The 23,615-nt window shown below is 43.1% G+C and overlaps 1 protein-coding gene across 1 annotated transcript in view; it reads left to right on the top strand.

The window, feature by feature from the left end:
- PRKRIP1 (PRKR interacting protein 1) overlaps window positions 1–23,615 on the top strand; it is a 353,977-nt gene that overhangs the window by 228,806 nt on the left and 101,556 nt on the right. Inside the window, exon 5 of the mRNA XM_044054135.1 lies at window positions 5,282–5,349. Coding sequence (XP_043910070.1) covers window positions 5,282–5,349 — 68 coding nt within the window. The remainder of the gene's footprint in view (window positions 1–5,281; window positions 5,350–23,615) is intronic.

Raw genomic sequence — 23,615 nt, 5'->3', positions numbered from 1 at the left:
TCCGCTTCGGGCCCCTCCCTGCTAAGCGGGCTTCTCCCTCTACGGCTTCCATGTCTCCTCCTTCTCGACTCTGGTCTCCATGCTTCTCACCAGGACCTGAGGAGGAGGAGACCCGATCTCTGTCGAGGTCATCGAGGCGGCACTCCCGGCCAGCCTCGGTGGCCTCGTCGAGATCAACGCGTAGACTTTCTGAAGCTGATTTGGACCGGGTGATGCGAAGGTTCATCCAGGCCCAAATGCAGATGGGAGTGCTCCTGCCCCCCCCGGGGGGGGGGGAGCTCAACACCCTTCTTTGCCCCGATAGCTCCTTCTCCGACCCGCTTCCCGGCTTCGGAGCGATCGGAGCCGGGCAGCGTTGGAGCCGGGGGTGGGTCGGCGCCGACAGTATCTGGTACTTCGGCGCCGACTCTTCCTTCGAGTTTTCCGGATCCATCCTTGTCGGATCCGAGCTCTCGGAGCCGTGCTCTGAGCTTTGGATCCGAGGGTTTTGTTTGTCTTTGGCTCCGTCCAGGTCGGAGCACACTGGCCCTTCGGATCCGATGGTCTCGGCACCGGCTCCGATCCATCCATCGGATCCGAGTGAGGGTCGGCTCTTGGATCCTAGAGAGAGTGGCTCTCCCTCGGCCTTTGATGTGGTGGAGAGGGCTCTGTTGAGTGCATCCAGGCCCTCGCTCCCTGCTACGGTTCCATCTCGCACTCCCTCTCGTTTGGGTAGGGCTTCCATCGCCCGGCCACAGGGACAGCCTGTTTTGATGTCTCGGGTCGTTCCCCTGGAACAAGACGTTGCTGGTGAGTCGTCCCCTGACAATCCCCCCGAGGATGTTCCTCACAAGCGGAAGTGTAAGAGGAGGCACGTGGACTCCCCCAAGTCCTTGACAGAAGACACGGATTTAGATGAGGGGGAGGGCTCCCCAAGGTCACCCCCCGAGGATGTCTCCTTCGGAGACATCATGGAAATGCTTAGGATAAGAGGGGGGGGTGGTCTGCCCCCAAGGCTTCCTCGGATTAATCCATGTTCCTGGAGGCGTTCAAAGCAGGCCCATCTACCTCTTGGGTGTCCCCTCCGGCCGACCCCTTAGTGGACCTTATCACCACTAGGGCATGGAAGGAGCCGGACACTGTGGAGCCAGTCCCCAAACGTCCCGACAGGATCCTGAGCCCTCCAGCAGAGAAATCCCATTGGAGTAAGGGACCCCCCCCCCATAGATGCCATGTTGGTGGTGGCAGTCACCAAGAGGGAGTTAGCCCAAGAGAGTCCCTCGGTCCATCCCCCGAGCAAGGAGTCTCGCTCGATGGACCGTCTCGGGAAGCGGGTCTTTAGTTCAGTGACCTTCTCTGTAAGGTCCCTGAACTACATGGCACATCTTCGACTGCAGCGAGACCTTATCAAAGAGTACACTGCATCGCCCTTGGAATCCATGTCAGGGGAGGACAAACAGTTGTACTCCACTCGCATGGCCACTCTTAGGTCTATGTCAAACACCTCTATGTGGCTTTTATCCCATGCTACAGAGGGGGCCGCTAGAACCAGCGGAGCAGGCCTAGTTATGAGGCACCAGGCCTGGCTCTGACATTGTGATTTCGCGGAACCCTTCAAGGTGTCCTTTGCGAATGCCCCCTTCGATGGTTCTGCCCTATTTGGCAAGACAGTTCGCGAGACCTTGGTCCAGAGCGAAAAGGACGGGAAGATGATGTCTGCCGTCGGAGTCCGCTTCTCTGCTCCCCAGAGGTCCTTCTCCAAGAACGAAAAGGGACAGAAGAAGATGTGGTTCCGAAAGTCGCAACAATCCCAGTCCGCTCCGGACTTGCAGTCCTTCCGCGACAGAGGAGGACAAGGGTGGACGCCGCCCTAGAGGCAGAGGGGGCCCAAAGAACTTTGGGTCCAGAGAAACCTTCTCTGATCGGCCCACGCAGCAACCCTGAAGGGTTGCCCGACTGCTCCACTCTGGAGGCAGTCGGGGGGCGTTTTCGAAGCACCTGGCAGCTTGGGAGTCCATTACAACAGACCACTGGGTGCTTTGTATTATATCCAGAGGATACAAAATTCCCTTTTCCTACATTCCCGACACCCCCGGACACCTCCCCGATGTTCCACCCAATCAGAGGGAAGCAGCGGCTGCGGGAATTCGGCTGCTTTTAGGAAAAGGAGCAATCCAGCACGTCCCCCCAGGCCAGTCCGGATCGGGTTACTACTCCAGGTTTTTTTTGGTGCCAAAAAAGACGGGGGACCTAAGGCCCATCCTCGATTTTTCCCTACTAAATCTGTCAGTAACCAGAGAAAAGTTCCAGATGGTCACTTTTCAATCTATTCTCCCCCTCCTGCGGGAGAACGACTAGATGTGCTCCATAGACCTCAAGGACGTCGACTACCACATATTAATAGATGAACGGTCCAGGAGGTTTCTACGCTTCCAGCTGGGAGCCAGTCATTATCAATTCAGGGTCCTCCCTTTTGGTCTCACCTCAGCCCCCAGGGTGTACACCAAGGTATTAGCAGTGATAACGGCCCACCTGAGACTCCAGGGAATGCAGGTCTTCCCGTACCTGGACGACTGGTTCCTCACCGCCCCGACAAGGCATCTACTATGCTTAGCCAGGGACTACTTTCTCAACCTTGCTCCACAACTAGGGATCACCATAAACTCGGACAAGTCCTTTCTCACCCCGACTCAGGTGATAGACTTTATCGGGGCCAGACTGGACACCAACAGACAGCTAGCCTTCTTAACTTCTGACCGGTTACACACCATGAGGGCACATGTGCGGGCCATCTTTCAATCTTCAAAACCTCCGGCGGGATTGGTTCTAAGGGCCCTGGGGTCCATGGCAGCCGCTATAAACCTTCTTCCCATGGCACGTCTGAACATGAGGATTTTACAGTGGACTCTCCAAGTCCAACGGTCCCTTCTTCATTACCCCTTGAGTCACCCCATTTCTCTCAGCAGGGCCTGCAAGAGGGCTGTCGTTTGGTGGCTTCAATCGCTGGACCTCCAGGTGGGACGCCCCTTTACCATGGCCCCCCCTCTCGCCACGGTGACCACGGACGCCTCTCGTCTTGGTTGGGGGGGGCATTATTTGAGCAGGATGGTTCAAGGCACATGGAATGATTCGGAGACCTTATTGCACATAAATGTTCTAGAGATGAGGGCAGTGCTGTTGTTGTTGCAAGCACTTCAGAGCCTTCTGCCTGTAGGAACAATTGCAGTCCAAAGTATGTCTGTGGTATGGTATATCAACAAACAAGGGGGAACCAGGTCTTACCCACACTGTCGAGAAGCCATGAGTGTGTGGAAATGGGCGATCTCCACCAACCGCTTTCTCATTGCAACGCACATTCCGGGAAGGACCAACATCCTAGTGGACAGACTGAGTCGCACCATCCTTTCACCTTACAAGTGGTCCCTCAATCCTCGAGTAGCGAGTTGAATTTTTGCCGTTTGGGGGCAGCCCTGTTGCAATCTTTTCACATCTCCCTCAAACACGAAGTGCAACAATTACTTCGCTCTCATTCCCCCTGCCGGGGAAGCCCCGAGGGACGCCTTGGTGCATGCTTGGCCACCCGATCTTCTCTATGCCTACCCTCCTCTTCCCCTCATGCTGAAACTTCTTCAGAAAGCCAGTCGGTTGGGGAGCAGGATGATCCTCATTGCCCCATTCTGGCCTCGCCAAGCTTGGTTCCCTTACCTCTGGTCTCGTCGAGTGAATCCGCCCTGGATTCTAGATCCCCTTCCGGATCTAATCTCCCACCCCCAGGGGCTCCCAATTCCCGACCTGGCTATCCTCAAGCTTACAGCTTGGCTGCTGCAGTTCCACTTGTAGCTAGGACTCCCAGTATCTCTTCTCCAGTTAAAACTATCCTAGTAGCAGCGCACAAGCCCTCTACTAGGCAGGTCTATGGTAGTAAATGGAAGCGTTTCCTCTACCTGGGCAGAACGCCATAATTTGGACCCTTTTACAGCCCCCTTGCCTGCGGTGCTGGACTTTCTTTCAGGTCTTTTTAATGACGGAGCTAGCTGTTCTACGGTTAAGGTTCAGTTGGCAGCTATCTCTCATTACCACGTAGGTACTGAAATGGGCCCTTTGATTTTACAAAATTGTGCAAAACGTTCCTAAAGGGCACCTTTCTTCTTAGACCTCCAGTAAAAGAAGCGGTACCTCCATGGGATTTGACCATGGTATTACAAGCCCTGACAGCCCCTCCCTTCGAATCGGCGTCTTCAGTAGACCTCAAATATTTGTCTTGGAAAACAGCCTTTCTTGTGGCTATTACTTCAGCCAGGAGAGTATCTGAATTGCAAGCTCTTTCTGTGAAACCCCCATACTCAGCCTTTCACAAGGATAGGGTTTACCTCAGGACCAATCCCTCCTTCCTCCCGAAGGTAGTTTCTGAATCTAATATTAACCAATCTATCAACTTGCCGGTCTTCTTTCCTAACTACAAGACCAAAGGGGAGTACAAACTACATTCTTTGGACGTACACAGACAACTTAGATTTTACATTCATAGGACAAGTGGTCATAGACAATCCGACCAGTTCGTCTCCTTTGCCAAATTTAATCTAGGTAAACCGATCTCGAAAGTTTCCTTATCGAGATGGATTTCGCAGTGTATCATTACAGCGTATCAAAATTCCGGTAGGCCCACACCTCAAGGAGTTCGTGCCCATTCAACTAGGGCTATGACTACATCTGCCGCCTTTAAATCCAGGGTTTCCTTGGATGATATCTGTTCAGCAGCCACTTGGGCCTCATCTTATACCTTCATCAATCATTATAAATTGGACATTACCTCCAGAGGAAGAACTTCTTTTGGCTCCGCAGTGCTCCGGAACATCCTTCCATGAAGGCCGCCCAAGGTTTAGGTAGCTGGGGACTCTGTCCCACAGGTTCAGACCAAATGAAGTTAACTACTTCAGATTAAGAAGTTATGTACTCACCATAACTTTCCATCTGAGTAGGTAAACTTCATTTGTCTGCAACCGTTCCCCCCCTCCGTCCCTCTGACCTTCAGATGTGTTTTCATGTCATATAGTGATGTACCATTCTGATAATGTAATTAGCTATCCACTATAGTGCTTGCGGGCAAACTTGATCTGATGTCAGTCAGGGTTGGCAGGGGATTATGGGTAAGGGGAGGAGCTAGGAGCTCGGATCTAAGCTTTGTAAAGTTGCCGGCTCAGATCCGAGGTCGGATCCCTATCCCACAGGTTGCAGACAAATGAAGTTTACCTACTCAGATGGAACGTTGTGGTGAGTACATAACTTCTTATTTCTTTCTCAGGCAGAAGATGAAAGAAAAGAAACAAATGACCAAAAAAGCTAAAGCAGAACAGAAGAGCAAAGATGAAAGTAAGTTAATTATTGACCTGTTAGAAAACAGGAGATCAATTTAAAAAAATAATTTTCCAGTTAAAGTACTTCACACTGTTGCTACCAAAATGATTTGGCCATTTGACAGAATTGTTAGAATATGTACTTAAATCAAAACTATTGATCGGACTTGCTGCTTTTCTGGCTGGCATGTAATGTGTGGCTGTAGGGATGCATTTCTGCAAAGCAAAAGTAGAAGGATATTCTTTGAGTTCAAGATGGGAATGGGGCTACATTAAAGGGCGCTATGGGTACATATCTTTTTGACTCTTGCTTACTTTACATGCATTTGATTGTGGATTGGTTAATTTTTTGATTTAGGCAGGATGCAACTTCTGGTGTTCTTGCTATGGTGGTGTTCTAGGCTAGAAACATAACATCATGGCCAGGCACAAGTGTCCTGTGTACTGTCTTGTTTTTTTTCTTTTCAGCTACCATTCTGCAGATTCATGACTGCTCATGTGGGCCTTGGAGGTTTTCAGTTGGTGTGTATGCAATTGCCTTTTCAGTACTTTACATCTTATTTCATAAGAAAAGTCCAAGTTTTCTTGCCAGTAAGAAGAATTACGCAGACATGAACAGGGCAGAGTGGTACAGAAGGGATTATGCAGAGTTCAATAGGACTGAGGTGCAGGTCACAGCAGAATGCTGTACATGTCTGTTGCACTGTCGGTATCTATATAGTTCCATTCAGTGCTGATCTCCTTTCCCCTGTATATCTTTTTGACTTTCTCAGGACTACTACTGTTTCAAGGTTTACCTGCTATTGTGCTTCTTTTTTATCACTCCTGTCATTTGGTATTTGCAATTTGTTCACTTTGCCTGTCAAAAATTGCATTTTGAGGAAATGCTCCCCCCCCTCACCCCACCCTCATGTATGAAGTGGAACATCTCTAAAGAGGTTTTTTTTTTAATCTTGTACTTGCCTTTTAAGATTTTGCACGTTTTTGTTTCCGCCAGTGAAAATGTGCTTTACTTTTGCAACCTTTTTTCTTATTAACCTGTTCATATGCTTGTAATCATTCTGTAGCCCTACGTCGTATTGCCTTTCACTGGGTTAAAATGCCCATGTGTGAAATAATTGCACATCTTCTTGTAACTGCATTTGCCTTAATAACTTAAACAGCAGATACTATTTTATTTATTTTTTTAATGCATTTTATAATTATTGGGCAACTGAGTCAGTAGAGGCGTCTTTTCAAAGAATGACCCAACTGAAAATAAGGTAACTTAATAATCGTTACATAGTATGTATGCAAAGTTTGTGATTCTGTTTCTTTAAGATGTTATTTACTTATTTATATTCATCGAGAAGTGATCCCTCTCCTTAGAATGAGCACCAGTATTTTATTAGCTCTTACTCTCCCACAAAGCGCGTTTCTTCTACAGTCGTCTTATTGCTTCAATGAAATCTGCAGCTGTTTGCAACTTGGGTTTTCAGTTCAAGCCACATCCTTTCATTTGTTACTGCAAGATTTTGTTTGCTATTTGTGCAACTTTAAATGTTTATCATATTGATCACTGCTGCAGTAGCCTTAGCGATATGGGTTATAACCTGCAAGGTTATAACAGCTGACCAGCTTCCAAAGCTTCAAGGGACCTTCCACATGCCCAAACTGTCAGGCAGCTTGAGCTGAACTAAAAGACAAGTTTTGACACATGCTCTTGAGGCTTTCAAGGATTGATGATTGGCTTGTGCGTTCCTTTGCTGAGCAGATAAGATCTCTTTGGGGGGGGGGATACCATTTTCTTAATTTTATAACTGTTTTATGACTTTCCTCTTCAGGAAAGTTATTTTAAAGTTAGGAGTGTTGTGTTTTAATGGACTGTCTTTAGACTAATGTGTTTTTTTTAAATGGAACATTCTTTTTTCTGTCAGTTTAAAAGTGATGTAAAATAAACGAAATTTTCTTTTTCTGTAGAGAAACTGGGTTTATTTTACTGTGTGAAATTGTTCGATCTCGCCGTTTGTTCTTACACACGGGTTCAGAGCCAATCCTCGGCTCCGGGTCGGCCACATCACCAGTTCCACATCTTCGAGAAAGCTTGAGGCACAGTGCTATCCCATGATCCTCCGGTGCTAACTCCCAGATCTAGTTTGCCGCTGTCATCAGATCGCATACTGAGAGGCTTGGGCCAGTAAGTGTAGAGTGTGTTAGCTTATAGAGTGTGTTACTTAGCTAAAATAGCTTTAAATAGTTAGTATTTACCTTAGTTAAGGCCTTGGGTTATTCTGTCAGGACTGACAGTAGTATTTAGATTCTTGTAGTTTCTGCCTTGACTTTTCCCCTTTGATATATATATATATATATATATATATATATATATATATATATATATATATATATATAAGATAGTGTTAATCTTTATTATACATTAGACTGTTTGTGTATTATTTTATATATATATATATATATATATATATATATATATATAGTGTGTTCTTATATATTTAGTGTGCTGTGCTTTTGGTGTTTTTACTAAATATAGATAGAGTTAAAATGTCTGAGAAAGCCAAATCAGGCTTCAAGAAGTGTCAGTGTGGATAAAAGATGTCCATAACTGATAACCATTCGTCCTGCGTCTACTGTCTTGGCCCTCTCCACTTGCAAGAAGACTGCTCCATATGTCATTCCTTCAGTGGGAGGGTCATGCTGGAAAGATGCAGGAAGTTGGTAGACAGAGGGTTGTTAAAACCCGAATTTCACGAGGTCCTGGACAAGACCGAACAAGTGTCCAAGTCTTCGAAGGGGTCGAAGTCTTCAAGAGTGTCGGAGCCTAAGTCCTCGGCTCCGAGAACCTCTTTTCAGATTCGGACGCTGGCTCCAAAGACCTCTGGGTCGGGCGTCGAGTCCTTGTCTCTGATCGAGACTACCGTATTGGAGCCGGTGTCGGAGTTACCACCGCCTTCAATCCTTCGCTCGGTGACAGTTTCGGCCCCTTCGACCCTTTCTTCAAGGCTGTTTTCCGATTCCGACGTGGACCGAGTGGTACAGAAACTAATGGAGAACTCGACTCTGTCCAGACTGATCGAAGTTTCATCCCAGTTGGTTTCAAAACTCGAGACCCTTCCCACCCCCTCGACAAATCCTCCTCCGAGACCTGTCGAGTCGTCGGAGCCAGGAATCGAAGAGCCGATGAGTGTAGAGCCCTCGGTGCCGAAGTCTCCAGTAGTGCTATCGACACCTTTAACCTAGACACCCTCAGAACCAGCTGGGGGGTCTCGGAGCCGACGGTCTTTCCTAGGTTCCGGGGGGGACAGTCGAACCGAACTTTCGATTCCGACTCTTCCCCTCGGGGCCTCTGCTCAGATCAGTTTGGATCCATCCTCAGGGTCGGAACCCGTGGTCCCGGTTCCGGGGAGGCTACCGGCTTCTTCGGAACCGGTGGGGTCCTTGGACCAGGGCACCGGTGCCTTCGACATCATGAAAGAAGGTCTTGTCTGAACAGACACATATATCATTGACATCTTCTTCTTCTTCCCCAAAGGGTCCGTGTTCTGCTTCTGTATCTTCGGTCCCTGCTAAGCGTCGAGACCCAATGCCTCAGCAAGCCCCAGAGGGCGCCCCTACTTCCACTGAGGCATCCCCAGAAGCCCCCTCTGAGGATGTACCGAGGAAAAGATTGTGCAAGAGGAGGCACATTGATTCCCCACAGGAATCTCTAACATCTGATACTGATTTGGATGAAGCAGAAGGGTCCCCACGGTTCCCCTCTGAAGATGTCTCTTTTGCTGACATTTTAGTAATCTTGAAACAGAGGGGAGATTGGCAATCCCTTACCCCTTCTGTAGACGAATCGGTACTGCTGAAGGCATTTGGGGCTCAACCTTCTACCTCCTGGGTGACCCCACCGTTTGAGGAGCTAATGGAACTCATAGCCCGTAGAGCTTGGGAATCACCTGATACAGTGGAACAGGTCCCCCGCAGACCTAACAAATATATCACGGCCCCTCAAGACAAGAGTTACCTTATGAAAGGGTTCCCGTGGATACTATGGTGGTGGCGGCAGCCACTAAAAAGGAAATGTCCGAATCATCTTCCTCTGTCCATCCTCCTAATAAGGATTCTAGGACGATGGACAGGTATGGGAAGCGCGTCTTTAGTTCTGCGACTTTCTCCATGCGATCGCTCAACTACCTTACGCATTTCACGCGTCTACAGAGAGATCTCCTTAAAGAACTCGGAGATACTCTCCAGGGTAACACAGATGCTGCTGTCTCCGAAAAAGTGAGAGCACAGCTTAACACCCTCAGTTCCATAGCGAACTCGTCCATGAGGCTTATTTCATACGCAGCCGAAGGATCGAGTAGAGCGGCAGCTTCAGCGATTGCTCTGAGGAGGCAATCCTGGTTGCGCCTATGCTCCTTTGCGGAATCCTTCAAGTCTTCCTTTACAAACGTCCCCTTTGATGGTGCTTCCTTGTTTGGCCCCAAAGTAAAGGAGACTCTAGGTGCGAGCAAGAAGGGAAGACCCTGTCTGCCGTAGGGGTCCGTTTTTCCACCCCGTCTAGACCATACCCCAAAGGGCATAGAGGCGGAAAAATGTGGTTCCGAAAGACTCTGGGATCCTTTCAGCCCACTCAGAGTGATGCCCCCTCCAGAGGCAGAGGAGGGGCAAGAAATGGAAAATGCCGCTCAGGTGGCAGAGGGGGTCCGCAAAATCAGGGCGACAGAGAGACTTTCTCTGGGAACCTCTTCCAGCACTCCTGAGTGCAGGCCCGGCTGTCCTACTCTGGAGGCAGTCGGGGGTCGCTTGGCTAAATCTCACATCAGATTCCTGGGTAAAAAGCATAGTTACCAGAGGCTACAATATTCCATTTATAAAAATTCCACCTGCCCCAAAAAGCTCTCAGATGTTCCACCCAGTCTGCGAGACCAGGCAGTCGTAGAAATAAAAAGGCTGCTCGAAAACAGAGTCATCCAACCAGTCTTGGTGGACCAAATAGGATCCGGAACTTTACTCAAGGTTCTTTTTAGTTCCAAAGAAAACAGGGGACTGGAGACCAATTTTGGACCTCAGCAAACTCAACACCTTCGTGGAGAAGGCAGAGTTCCGGATAGTCACGCTACAGTCGATCCTTCCTTTCCTACAGGAGGGCGACTGGATGTGCTCTATAGATCTCAGACGTGTACTACCATATCAAGATGGCCAGAGCGTCCAGAGATCATCTGCGCTTCCGGCTGGGAGCCAGTCACTTCCAGTTTCGTGCTCTGCCCTTTGGCCTCACCTCAGCCCCCAGGGTGTTCACCAAATGCATGGCAGTAGTAGCGTCTCACTTGAGACAGATGGGATTCCGAGTGTTTCCTTACCTAGACGACTGGCTCCTCTCTGCCACCACCGAGTATCGTCTTGTGCAAGCCAGGGATTACACCATCAACCTTTGCTCCTCTCTAGGCATAACAATCAATTTTGGAAAGTCTGCATTATTGCCCTCACAGCATATCTCATTTATAGGGGCAGATTTAGACACTTCCCTGGCTCAAATCAGTCTTCCCCCCCATCAAGAGTATCAGCCCTCAGAAGTCAGATTTCTATCCTTCTTCAGAGCAGGAAAGTCCCTGCACAATAAATCTTAAGAGTCCTAGGAATGATGGCAGCTGCTCTTATTGTAGTTCCCCTAGGCAGAATGCATATGAGAATTCTTCAGTGGATGCTGTTCGCTCAGTGGTCGTACCGACAGCTTTCACTGTCTCACCAGATCCTAATCACGAACTCCTGCAAACGGGATCTCCTTTGGTGGATGCACAGTCAGGATCTAACATCAGGCCGACCGTTCGTATTACCCAGTCCTACAGCGACTGTGACCACGGACGCTTCCCTGATAGGGTGGGGGGGGCTTTTTCAGGAAAGAACAGTCCAAGGTCAATGGTCCAACTTGGAATACAATCTGCACATCAATGTCCTAGAGCTGAGGGCTGTGTTTCTAGCATTGCAGCACTTTCACAAGTCCTTGCCTCTGGGAAGAGTGACAGTTCAGACAGACAACATGTCAGTGGTCTGGTACATAAACAAACAAGGGGGAACCAGGTCTTATCCATTGTGCAGAGATGCCCTCAGGATTTGGAAATGGGCTGTGTCCACCGGACGCTTTCTGATAGCAACGCACATCCCGGAGACATCCAACGTGATTGCGGACAGGTTGAGCAGAGCCATCCTGTTGCCCCACGATTGGTCCCTCAAACCTCAAGTAGCGGAAATGATTTTCCGCAGATGGGGCCAGCTTTGCTGCGACCTATTTGCATCCCCATTGAATGCCAAATGCAGAAGCTACTTTGTCCTACTACACCCTCCGGGGGCGCCCCCAGGGACGCACTGGTACACGATTGGCCCCCGGGTCTCCTTTACACTTTTCCCTCTGTCCCGTTAATCCCCAAATTCTTGCAGAAAGCCAAACGTCTGGAAAGAACCATAATTCTGAAAGCCCCATTCTGGCCTCGACAAATCTGGTTTCCCTTTCTTCAAACTCATCAGGTGGAGGAACCGTGGATTCTGGACCCAGTGCCAGACCTGTTGACGCACTCGTCGGGAGTTCCCCACACATCTCTCAAGTCCCTCAAACTAACAGCTTGGCTGCTGTGCTTCCCATCTTAGCCAGGTCAGACTTACTGTCCCCTGCAGTTCAACAAATCATTGTATCCTCCCATAAGCCATCCACGAGGAAGCTATACAATAGCAAATGGAAACGTTTCGTGTACTGGGCCTCGCAGCAGGGTATAGATCCATCAGGGGCTCCAGTATACAAGATACTAGAGTTTCTTTCCACACTCTTTCAGGAAGGAGCTTCCACTTCCACGATAAGAGTACAACCTGCGGCTATATCAAATTTTAATGTTGGTCTAGGAGATAGTTCTCTCATGTCCCACAGACTTTGCAAAACCTTTATGAAAGGTACCTTTCACCTCTGTCCCCCTTTTCGTGATCCAGTTGCCCCATGGAATCTTAACCTGATGTTATCACGGCTCATGTTGCCCCCATTCGAACCTGCCGCCACGACTCTTCTCAAATTTTTATCATGAAAGACACTCTTTCTGGTTGCCATCACTTCCGCTCGTTGAGTTTGAGTTGCAAGCTTTGTCTGTCCGGCCCCCATACATGATTTTTCACGCAGATAGAGTAACATTGTGCACCAATCCATCCTTCCTTCCAAAGATTTGTTCAGTTCAGAATATTAATCAATCTATTGAGCTACCCACCTTCTTCAAAAATCACTCTAATAAGCTGGAATACATGCTGCACAAATTGGACGTCCACAGGCAGCTGAGATTTTACTTAAGACAGGACTAAGGAATACAGAAAATCAGACCAACTATTTGTATCTTATGCTGTCCAAAAGAAGGGAGAAGCGGTAGCGAAACTTACTTTATCCAAATGGCTATCGGACTGTATAAATTTCGTATATGCAGAATCGAAACAACAGCTCCCCTTTAATCCTAGAGCTCATTCTACAAGGGCAGTTGCTACTTCCTTGGCCCATGCCGCTCGCTTACCATTAGATACCATTTGTGCGGCAGCAACCTGGGCGAAACCACATACCTTTATTACCCACTACAAATTAGATAAAAACTCCAGAGACAGGGCGGCGTTTGGTTCCACTGTTCTCAGGAATGTTCTCCCTTGAGCCACCCAGGATAAAGGAGCTAGGAACGCTACCTGTGTTTAAGAACAAACGGCGAGCTCGAACAATTTCACATAAAGAAGTTATGTTCTTACCATAATGTTCCATGTGAATTGTTCATCTCGCCTTTGTTCTTACATTCCCCCCCCTCCATCCCCCGTCCTGCGGTCTGGGAGAACGGGCACGTCTTGAGGTGAGTTCAGTCTTCTCTAGATGTGGGTGTTCTTGAGCTTCCTACTGTACATCAGGTATGGCATCTTTTCTCCTCTTATTTTATTACAGAGTTTTAGACAGTGTGGTTGCATTTATGTGCGCTAGGGGGCAGTAACTAGTTGGGTTCTTCGAGTGTTAGCAAACTAGATCTGAGGGTTAGCACCAGAGGATCATGGGATAGCACTGTGCCTCGAGCTTTCTCGAAGATGCGGAGCTGGTGATGTGGCCGACTCGGAGCAGAGGATCGGCTCCGAACCCGTGTGTAAGAACAAAGGCGAGATGAACAATTCACATGGAACGTTATGGTAAGAACATAACTTTTTTCTGGGGCTGACAGTGTTTTAAAGTGAGTATTGCTGTGTTTTTCTGTCAAAAAGTAAGTTATATGCATTGGTAGTGTTTACCGGCAATTGCTACTCCTCTTCCCAAGAAAGAGGCACCATTTTTGTCTTGACCATGGAATAGACTACAGGTCCCTTGGTTGGTCCTTTTCCAGCTACACAAAAAAAAAAAAAAAAAAAAAAAAGCAAGCAAACAGCCTTTGCCATCACATCAGGCTAGCAGTTTTCCTTAGCTGTAGGGGTGACTGTGCTGTGGCCATTTGTTTTACCTCAGGCCGCTCATCATTTACCCCGGATCCCTCTGATGTAGCACCAACTGCCACTAGGGACTAGGTGTTAGCCTCATCCTCTGCAGCTGTTGGTTTCCTCTCAGCAGGCAAGAGAGAGAGACTTGTCATTCCTGGGAGAGGGAACAGGAAAGGTTTCCTTGTTGTGTCAGAATTCTTTGCCCACTCCTGGGGAAGTAGCTTCTGCCATTAATGTCATGGTTGGCCCCATTTCTCCTGTCAAAAAGAAACCACACCAAACATGTATCTACTTCTCCTCAAATTTCTTTGAATATGAGTAGTTTACTGGGTCTAACTCAGGTTTTAGTTCAGGCTGGTGATCCTTATTGTAAGGTAGTTTCTGGTAAAATAAAGAATTGATCCTACTGCTGCTAAGCACTTGATTCCAATCCTTCACATTTTGATAAGGATTGGAAGATTATTGATTGGCAAGGGAAAAACGTGTATACTTCGGCAACTTTCATTTTCAGAATTTTTGAATGATCACTCAATGTGTTAAAGCTGGTTGTGACAAATTGTGAAAATATGGGGAATTTTTTTTTCTGTAGTTTCTTCTTGCGAGGAAAAATCTGCTTTAAATGCCTTTCTTCTATTGCACAGGTCACTACTCATCGTTTATAATGTGTATATACGACTCTGTTGATGCTTCCAGGGCTGTGGCCACTGGTGCTGTTTTGAGTAGATTTGCATGGCTGTATTCTCAGAACCTCCCAGATGATAAAAATGAGATTTTAAATTCTCTTTTGGGTAGTGATCTAGTATTTGTCCCCTCTTCTGCAGAAGTGATCAAAAAGTGTGATTAAAGGGGCAAGCTGATCCAGGGAATCTCTCTTTTTCAGCCTTCCTTTTCCACATTTTCCAAGGGATGTTCTATCTCATCCAATTTGGCAAAAAACTAATAATAGTAACAGAATAAACAGTCTCAACAAAATGTAGGTAAACAGATGTTAAAGATGAAATAGCAACATGTTTTCAAAATGTTGTCTCAAACCTCCCAAAACCAAAGACAGTCCAACAAATCTGAATGACTGTTGAGGAACTTGTGAAACCCTCCCACCCTGGCCCATTTTTCTTCTAGAAGGTCTGAATCTCTATTTCTGTCTTTGGCAACAAATAGTTTCAGACAAATGGGTTCTGAAAGTCATTCATGAAGGTTACAGATGGCAGTGGGAGGAAATTCTAGCTAGCCATGTTAGTTTGGGATATAGCTTCCCAGCACAATCTCACTCAGCAAGCATCCTACATTCCATCAAAGCAAAATTGTAGGGCAGACAAGTTGAGCAAGACTTGGGCAGACCGTCTTGAGTAGAAACTAGATTGTGGGGGTCTTCCAAGATTTGATACATCTGTAGGGATCTTCTCAAGTAAACCTCTGCCTTCTCTGTGTCAAAACAGACTATTTCCAAATGGTTTTCTAAGGCCGTTACATTTTGTTATAATCACCATAACAAAATTATTCTTGGCAGGGTCAAATAATACTCTGCTAAAGCCTTGGTTTTATCTATGGCTTTTTGGAAAGGGATGGATTCTAGAAGTATTCTACAAGCTGTTACTTGGTCCTCTCTACATACTTTTACAGAGCACTATAAGCTTGATTCCTTCTTTAGGTGCCAGATCTAGCTTTGCTAGGACCATTGTCCAGGTGCTCCTAGACTGTTCTCCTTCCACCTCCCAATTATAGTTAGTTAAGGTGGTCTACCCATATAGCTAAAGCTACTGCAATATGGATCAGTATTATGAACATAGAACACTTGTATAAGTAAAACTTAACATAATGGTAGATTTTCAAATGACCACTTCTGCAGTAGCTGCTCCCTCCCTGCAAACCCCGTGTTTTTTGTGCCAGGGTGTGGACTTTTTTTTTATTCCTAACATTGCCCTTTTAGGGCTTAGCCTCCCTCTCTCTGCTGGCAGGAAAGCTCTGAAGTGCTTTCAGCCCAACTTGTTTTTAAGTCAGCTCAGCTCAAGCTGCTTGACGGCTTGAGTGTGGAAAGTGCCCTGAAGCTTTGGAAGCTAGCCGAATGTTATATCCTTGACAAGCTGTAATATAACCCATATAGATGAGGCTACTACAGCAGTGATAATCTGAATATCTACTGTTACAGTATGTTTTACTAACACAACTGTACTTTTTGCTGCATCTCTGGTGAAGATCATGACCTTGGCTGATAACAATAGTAAGCCTTGTTAGGGTCAAATTGATGACTGACTTGAGTAATAAGTCTTATTATGGACAACCATAAGATACTGGACCATACGAAAGCAGTAGAAATCGTGAAGGGAATTTATAAGGAAGTGACCCTCATCTTGAGTTTTATTTATTTATTTTAGTTTAGATTTTAATGTAAGCCAAGGTGTTAACAGCAGTAAGGACAAAGAAACTCTGAAAAACACAAAAAATTATCTTCAGCAGTAAATGGAAAGTGTTGCATGGTTACCTGAAGGGTTCTTCAGCAGTACAGGGAAATGTTTAGTGCTAATAGAATCGGTTAATTTTACATATATTCACACATGTATATACACTTGCACACACACACACACACACGCACACACACACGCACACACACACACACACACACACACATATAAAGTAAAGCATTTGCAGGAGTACTTGGGTTTAATACACATAAGTCTGCCTATCAAAAGTTGCAGAAAGGTTACATTTCCTTGTAAGCATTGTAGTACTTGTTCCATCGTTAAGAGAATTGATACATTTGGACATCCTGTAAAGCAGGTCTGTTCAGTTACTTCAGCATGGTTCTGTATTGTGGCAACTAGACCTGACAGAGGAGCCACAGGTGTATTTTCCTGATGAGTTTCCAGACAGTGATGACAAGTGTGTGTGTGTGGCACAGCACTGTGGGAAAGGAGCTGTGGCATAAAGCAAGGTACAGCAGTTTAAAATGTCTGACAACCAGTTAATACTGGGTTCCACTGATATTCCAAGGAGCGTAATTGTAATCCTCAGAATGTTCGAAGTCAGAGTGCAAATTTTTTTGGGGGAGGGTATATGCTAAATCTGCAGGAGCAGTTATCGGAGTACTTACTTGCCTTACTCCTAGATACAGAGTTTGTCTATAGGTGTGTGATCATGCAGAGGGGTGAAGCCCACCTGTTAAGACAAAAGATTTACTGGTGTGACTACAATACTTGGAATTGTCTGTTTCTTTTTCTGGTACTTTATTTGTTCCTTTTTGTAATAGTATTGGGACTTGCAATAAGTGTTTGGTCTTGTATTTAAAATAGAGTGCCTTTAAAATTGTACTGTTGAATTAAAAGGACATGGACACATTTTGTTAATGCTTTGTTACAAATGGAGGACTTTTATACTATGATATGTGATGCGTAAACTGGCCATTCACATTTTCCCTGATTGGCAAATTGACAGTGAAGATCCTTAACTTCAGCAGCATCAACTCTGGAAAAACGTGAGCTGTGTCCATAGATTTTAATGGACACGTGCTGTGCATGCACAGTGATGAGTCCATTAAAGTCTGGAAAATCTCTAAGGTGACATCTCCAACGGAAACATATTTATTTGGGTTGCGATTCAATAAAAAGTTTATGAAACTTTTGTTTTAAAAACATGATACAAATAAAATTTTACTAGGGCAAAATAAGTGCAGCAAAGTGCTTGAAGACTATATTTCTACTGTGCCCTGTTAATCACTTTTCTGAGATGCCTAGTGTTTGGGGGGTGGTGATGCTGTATTGCACTTTACTGTACCATACAGTCTTATAAAATGATTCCAAAAAGCATCATTTGGCATTGTATTACTTTACTGGCTGGAGCTGTTAAATTCTGCTCTGTGTTTGCAATTTTTTAATTGAACATCAGCATACTACTGTTTTGTGAAACTATTCTGAAGTAACTCAAATATTTCCCTTACAGAAACTAACATTTTTACATTGTTCTTTATAGCAAGGAAAACATAGCACACATTGTTTAGAAAAAAAGACTAACACACACTGTATTGTTATTTAGCAAAAAAAAAAATGGTTGTACACATTGTTAGCAACAGAGTAGTATTAATGTGTTCTGACAAGCCTTATTCTGCGATGTTGACATGGGGACAGGGCTAGAGTTGTGACATTCTTCATTACACTTGTAGAAGCAGCTCAATATTTAAAATAGTTCTGGAAAGCCACATTTCACATAGTAGTTTTTCCCCTGAACTGCGATATCAAGTTCTGCTTTGTTTTGTGAATGAAATTTGAGAATGAATGGTGGTATAATGCTGTCCATGGACGTTTGCATCTTCATTCATTCATTCATTCATTCATTCACTAATTTCATAGTAAACACTTCATTCGTAAAGTTGGCATTTGTAAATAAGTGAAGTTGTAAACACTGACACTCCGTGCTACTACATCTCCATTCATTCACTAACTTCTTACTACAATTTACCTTTATGAATGGTGGGGTTTCATCAGTGGCTGCATATGCAAGCATGATGTGAATTGAGTGACTGATTGAAGTTAAGCTCTGACGCTGTGCTTCAGCTTCGGTTGTTCCTTAAGTATATTACAAAATTGGTTCACTGGCAGATACATATTAACATTGTGTGTTTGCTCCCTCCACCTAAGTCTATTGAGTTTGCCTGTCATAGAAATTATCTCCTGAAAAAGTATGATTTCTAAGTATGCATATTTTACCATACAGAAAACTCTTAGCATGGCTCAAAACTGCACACTTACAAATAAGTTGAGAGTGAAAATGATCTGAAATGTAGTTGCCAGTTGAGTAGCTCAACTGAATGGAAATAGAATAAAACATGCTAATAGTAAATGTGGTACCACTTCCTCCTTTTTTCAAGTACTGAACACACAGCATGATTTCAGACCATTGTCTACAAAGGCACTGGTATTTTATTTTCAGTAATATTACAATGGATGAAACTGTGAGGATACACCACGAGAAGTCCAATGGATGAAAAAGTCTTACTTTATTCCAACGAAAACATAAAATAAAACAAGGATGATCGCTTTCGCGTGCACCATGCACGCTTCATCAGATCTATTTAAAATATGGTGGTCTTCTCTTTATATAGTATGCATTAATCAGTAAAGAGAACTAAATCAGCAAACAATTATCTAATTAAGGGTGTTACCACCAATTAGAATTTTAAAGTATCCTTGTGCATCTTTCCATTACATCTTCTTCTCATTAAAATCATAACAAATTTCTTATGCATAAATTAATTAGGGTCATTAAAAACATCTGAAAATACATCTAAGAAACATCTAAAGCATTTAAAAAAAGCAACACTTCTAGTACATATAATTCAGTTTGACTAAATATATGTATATAAATGTACCATACAGCCTAACCAACCATCTGAGTTGTATCAAATCAAATCAACAAGATGTTAAGTTGACAGCAGCATTTACAAATGTCTGCATAACATTGTATCGTGCATGTTGCTAACGCTATAAAATAGCGTAACAAAATTGCTGCAAGTAGTAGTTAAATATATATGCGTCGTACTTTGTTCTTGTCCAACATTGTTATCTTACTGCTAATAAATACGATGTAACATTTGTCAGTTAAAGACAGTCTATCTATATACAATAATCCTAACATCTTGAAGCCCCTAAAAGTTATGTAATGGATCGGACAATCTGTTCGTGATATAAACACGAATCCATGCTGTATTTGATCTATGCGGCAATTTTAATTATTTACTCCGCGAAACGTCGTGGTTAGTAAGGTTACAATAAAAATCACTTAACTAAATAAATGAATACATCTTTTATTATGTATGCATAGTATAATAATTAATATGTGACAACTAATGTATAATAAACTCAGCAAAACACTGCACCGGACTACAAAGACCACTGCGGCAATAAACGAATGAATAAAACAAAACCCAACTGTCGCTACAGTAGTCACCAGGCTGAGAAGTAATCAAACGTTTAGTGTCCAACACTGTTCGTAGGTAAAACTTCCTGCCACAATTATTGTCTCCAAATCAAAGTACAACAGGACAATGCTCTATAGACTCCAAGTTGAACTTTAAATATAGGTTGACTCTAGAATACTTCACACAAAAGCTCCGGACAAAGTACACTCCAAAGAAATTTTATTGTAAGCGCTTTCACCTTTCGGCTTCATCAGACAGTACATTTAGTTCAAATTCATTCCATTTAAATATTACTTGTTTAGATTCAATTGGTTAACGATAAAAAATCATTCATTACATCATTTCCTACTATTTACTATTGCCCTTAGCTCATTCACTAACATTTAAAATATAACAAATTCCATCTAAACATTATTTCATTCACTCTATAAAATCAACTCATTAACCAAATACATATAAATGTGAATATAAAATGTGGAATAAATACATAAACACATAGATATTCAAATAAAAAGATATACATATTAAATATTCATCATTTGTGATATCTATCGTACTCTACTGTCTATTCAATTCTAAAGCGACATTTTAAGCTGTGATTACTCTAACCTAAAACTATTTTAGGTAATCTATTCAACTAACGATTAAAATATGTAAAAATTAATTAATTAATTGATTAATTAATTAATTAATAGTGGACATTCTATATGATAAAATAATGCTCACTGTAACTTATTTTATTTAATAGATAACTTCCTTTTCTTTAATACAGGTTTTAATGGGACCTTATCATTTATACCAGGGCTAACATCCGCTCCAAGTCGTATTATCCATCTTATCTCACACTCTTCAGTAAAATTATTGATGTCCCCACCTCTTGATGTAACTTCAATTTTTTGCAAAACCATGAAACTGAAACTATGTGATGCTCCCATTTTCCCTATATGTTTTGCAAGTGCGTTATGGATATGGCCTGTTCGTATACTATAAATGTGATCTCTGATTCTCTCACGTAGCTTCCTATTTGTTTTTCCAATATAGAATACCTCACAGTGAGAACACTTGGCAAGATATACTATATTTTCACTCTGACAGTCTGTATGTGTGTTAAAAACAAACTTCTTTCTAGTTTTAGGATGTATGAATTCACAATCAGTATTAATGTAACAACACTGGCCACAGTTGCCACATGGTAAGGTATTGATTAATCCACTGTCCCTACCTATACTATTCTTATGTAAGGGCCGATGGCATAACATACGTTTCAGATTCTTCCTGTTTTTAAAAGAGAATACTGGTGATGGACCCACAATCTTAGCTATTCTCTTATCTAATAGTAAGGTGTCCCAATGCTTCACTATTATATCTCTCACTAGCCCTACATCTGCTGTATAAAACAGTGGGACCCTCAAAAATTCATTTGATCTATTCTCATGTCTCATTTCATCTACATTTCCACCATCCGAAAAATATGGTACAGCTCTTGTATCCCTTATTTCTTCCATTTTTTCAAATACTACACTTAACTCTCTATCATTATACTTGCGTTGTCTTAGCCTGATATATAGATTATCCAGTTCTTCTCTAAAATTTTCCTCTAAAGGATTCAGCCTTGACGCTCTCATGCATTGCCCCTTAATAACATTGCTAAACACAAAATGGGGATGCATGCTATTACGATGGAGTATAGTGTTTTTGTAGCACTTCTTTCTATCTATTGATGTGTTTAGTAGTCCATTTCCTAGCCTCACTATATCTACATCTAAGAAAGATATACTTAATTGAGAATAATTGACTGTAAACTCTAAATATGTAGTTAAATTATTGACCTTATCTACAAATTCTAATAATTCTTGTTCATTCCCTCTCCATATGAAAAAAACGTCATCTACAAAACGTCTATAGAAGGGGATAAATCGTTCATATTCTTCTAATTTAAATAAACTATTCTCCTCCCATTCTGCCATGAATAGGTTGGCGTAGCTATTGGCACAGGATGTGCCCATAGCTACGCCATCCCTCTGTAGATACATAGTGTCTTCAAACATGAAGATGTTATTCTGTAATACTATTTCCAAAAACAAGGTCAACAAATCTATAGTCCTAGTATCTAAGTCAGAATTATTAACTAAATATGAATATATTTTACTGACTCCTTCATCATTAGGTATCATTGTGAAATAAGCTTTTGACATCGAAAGTTACCATATAAAACATCTCTTCATCCACCATATTCTTCACACAATCATAAAAGTCAATAAGAAATTGTTTCGTATCTTTCAATATAAACTTATTCGCTTCTACCACATGTCTTAAAAATGCTTCAACATATAGGGAGAAGGGCTCAGTAGCCCAACCTCTTCCTGATACAATGGGGCGCATCGGAGGATTTTCCTTAGATTTATGAATTTTAGGGAGGCCTTGTATAATAGGTACTAATGGATAATCTACCTTCAGGAACCTGAAAAGTTCGAGATCAATGTCTAAATTTCCTAATAGTTCAATTAGTGTGTCATAAATTGACATGATTTTGAATTTAACATCATCTTCATTGACCATAACATAAAATTGGTCTTCATTAAGCATACTCTTCATCCTGAAACTGTAGTCATGACTATCCATCAAAACTATTGGCCCTCCCTTATCTGCAGGTCTTATTGCTAGGGAGGTATCATTAACCAATGCTTGCAAGGCTTCCCGCTGTGTATAACTAAGATTGAACCTGTATTAAAGAAAAGGAAGTTATCTATTAAATAAAATAAGTTAGTGAGCATTATTTTATCATATAGAATGTCCACTATTAATTAATTAATTAATTAATTAATTAATTAATTTTACATATTTTAATGGTTAGTTGAATAGATTACCTAAAATAGTTTTAGGTTAGAGTAATCACAGCTTAAAATGTTGCTTTAGAATTGAATAGACAGTAGAGTACGATAGATATCACAAATGATGAATATTTAATATGTATATCTTTTTATTTGAATATTTATGTGTTTATGTATTTATTCCACATTTTATATTTATACTTATATGTATTTGGTTAATGAGTTGATTTTATAGATAATTGAAATAATTTTACATGGAATTTGTTATATTTTAAATGTTAGTGAATGAGTTTAGGGCAATGGTAAATAGTAGGAAATGATGTAATGAATGACTCTTCATCATTAACCAATTGAATCTAAACAAGTAATATTTAAATGGAATGAATTTGAACTAAATGTACTGTCTGATGAAGCCGAAAGGTGAAAGCGCTTACAATAAAATTTCTTTGGAGTGTACTTTGTCCGGAGCTTTTGTGTGAAGTATTCTAGAGTCAACCTATATTTAAAGTTCAACTTGGAGTCTATAGAGCATTGTCCTGTTGTACTTTGATTTTGAGACAATAATTGTGGCAGGAAGTTTTACCTACGAACAGTGTTGGACACTAAACGTTTGATTACTTCTCAGCCTGGTGACTACTGTGGCGACAGTTGGGTTTTGTTTTATTCATTCGTTTATTGCCGCAGTGGTCTTTGTAGTCCGGTGCAGTGTTGTTTTGCTGATTTTATTTTGTTTTTTACTACATCGGACTGACATGGCGCACAATGCGGGAGCATTGCCTACTACTGGAGAATCTGTTGACGTCGAACTACCGTACACGGTTCCTGGAATGTCCACGATAAACCGGAAGTGGGAGAGGTTCCATCAGTGCGTTTCCGGAGCAACGAATACCTTGATGTCGTTTGATCCAGATGTAAGCAATGGTGAACGCGACGCGAGGGCGGTAAACGTTATGGAACTACTAGGAGACATTAGTAAACTTGAACTGGACTTTAAGCTAAAGCGTTGGCAACTCCAACGCCAACATTTCGAGGTATGTCTGTCTAGAAGAATAATACCGAGAGGTTACGAATTCTTAAAATGCCCACTAC

The sequence above is a fragment of the Protopterus annectens genome, chromosome 13.part0, assembly GCF_019279795.1.
Source record: "Protopterus annectens isolate FY-2018-M chromosome 13.part0, PAN1.0, whole genome shotgun sequence".
Lineage (NCBI taxonomy): Eukaryota > Metazoa > Chordata > Ceratodontiformes > Protopteridae > Protopterus > Protopterus annectens.
The sequence above is the reverse complement of the archived record's forward strand: the minus strand, read 5'-3'. Positions and strand labels throughout refer to the sequence as shown.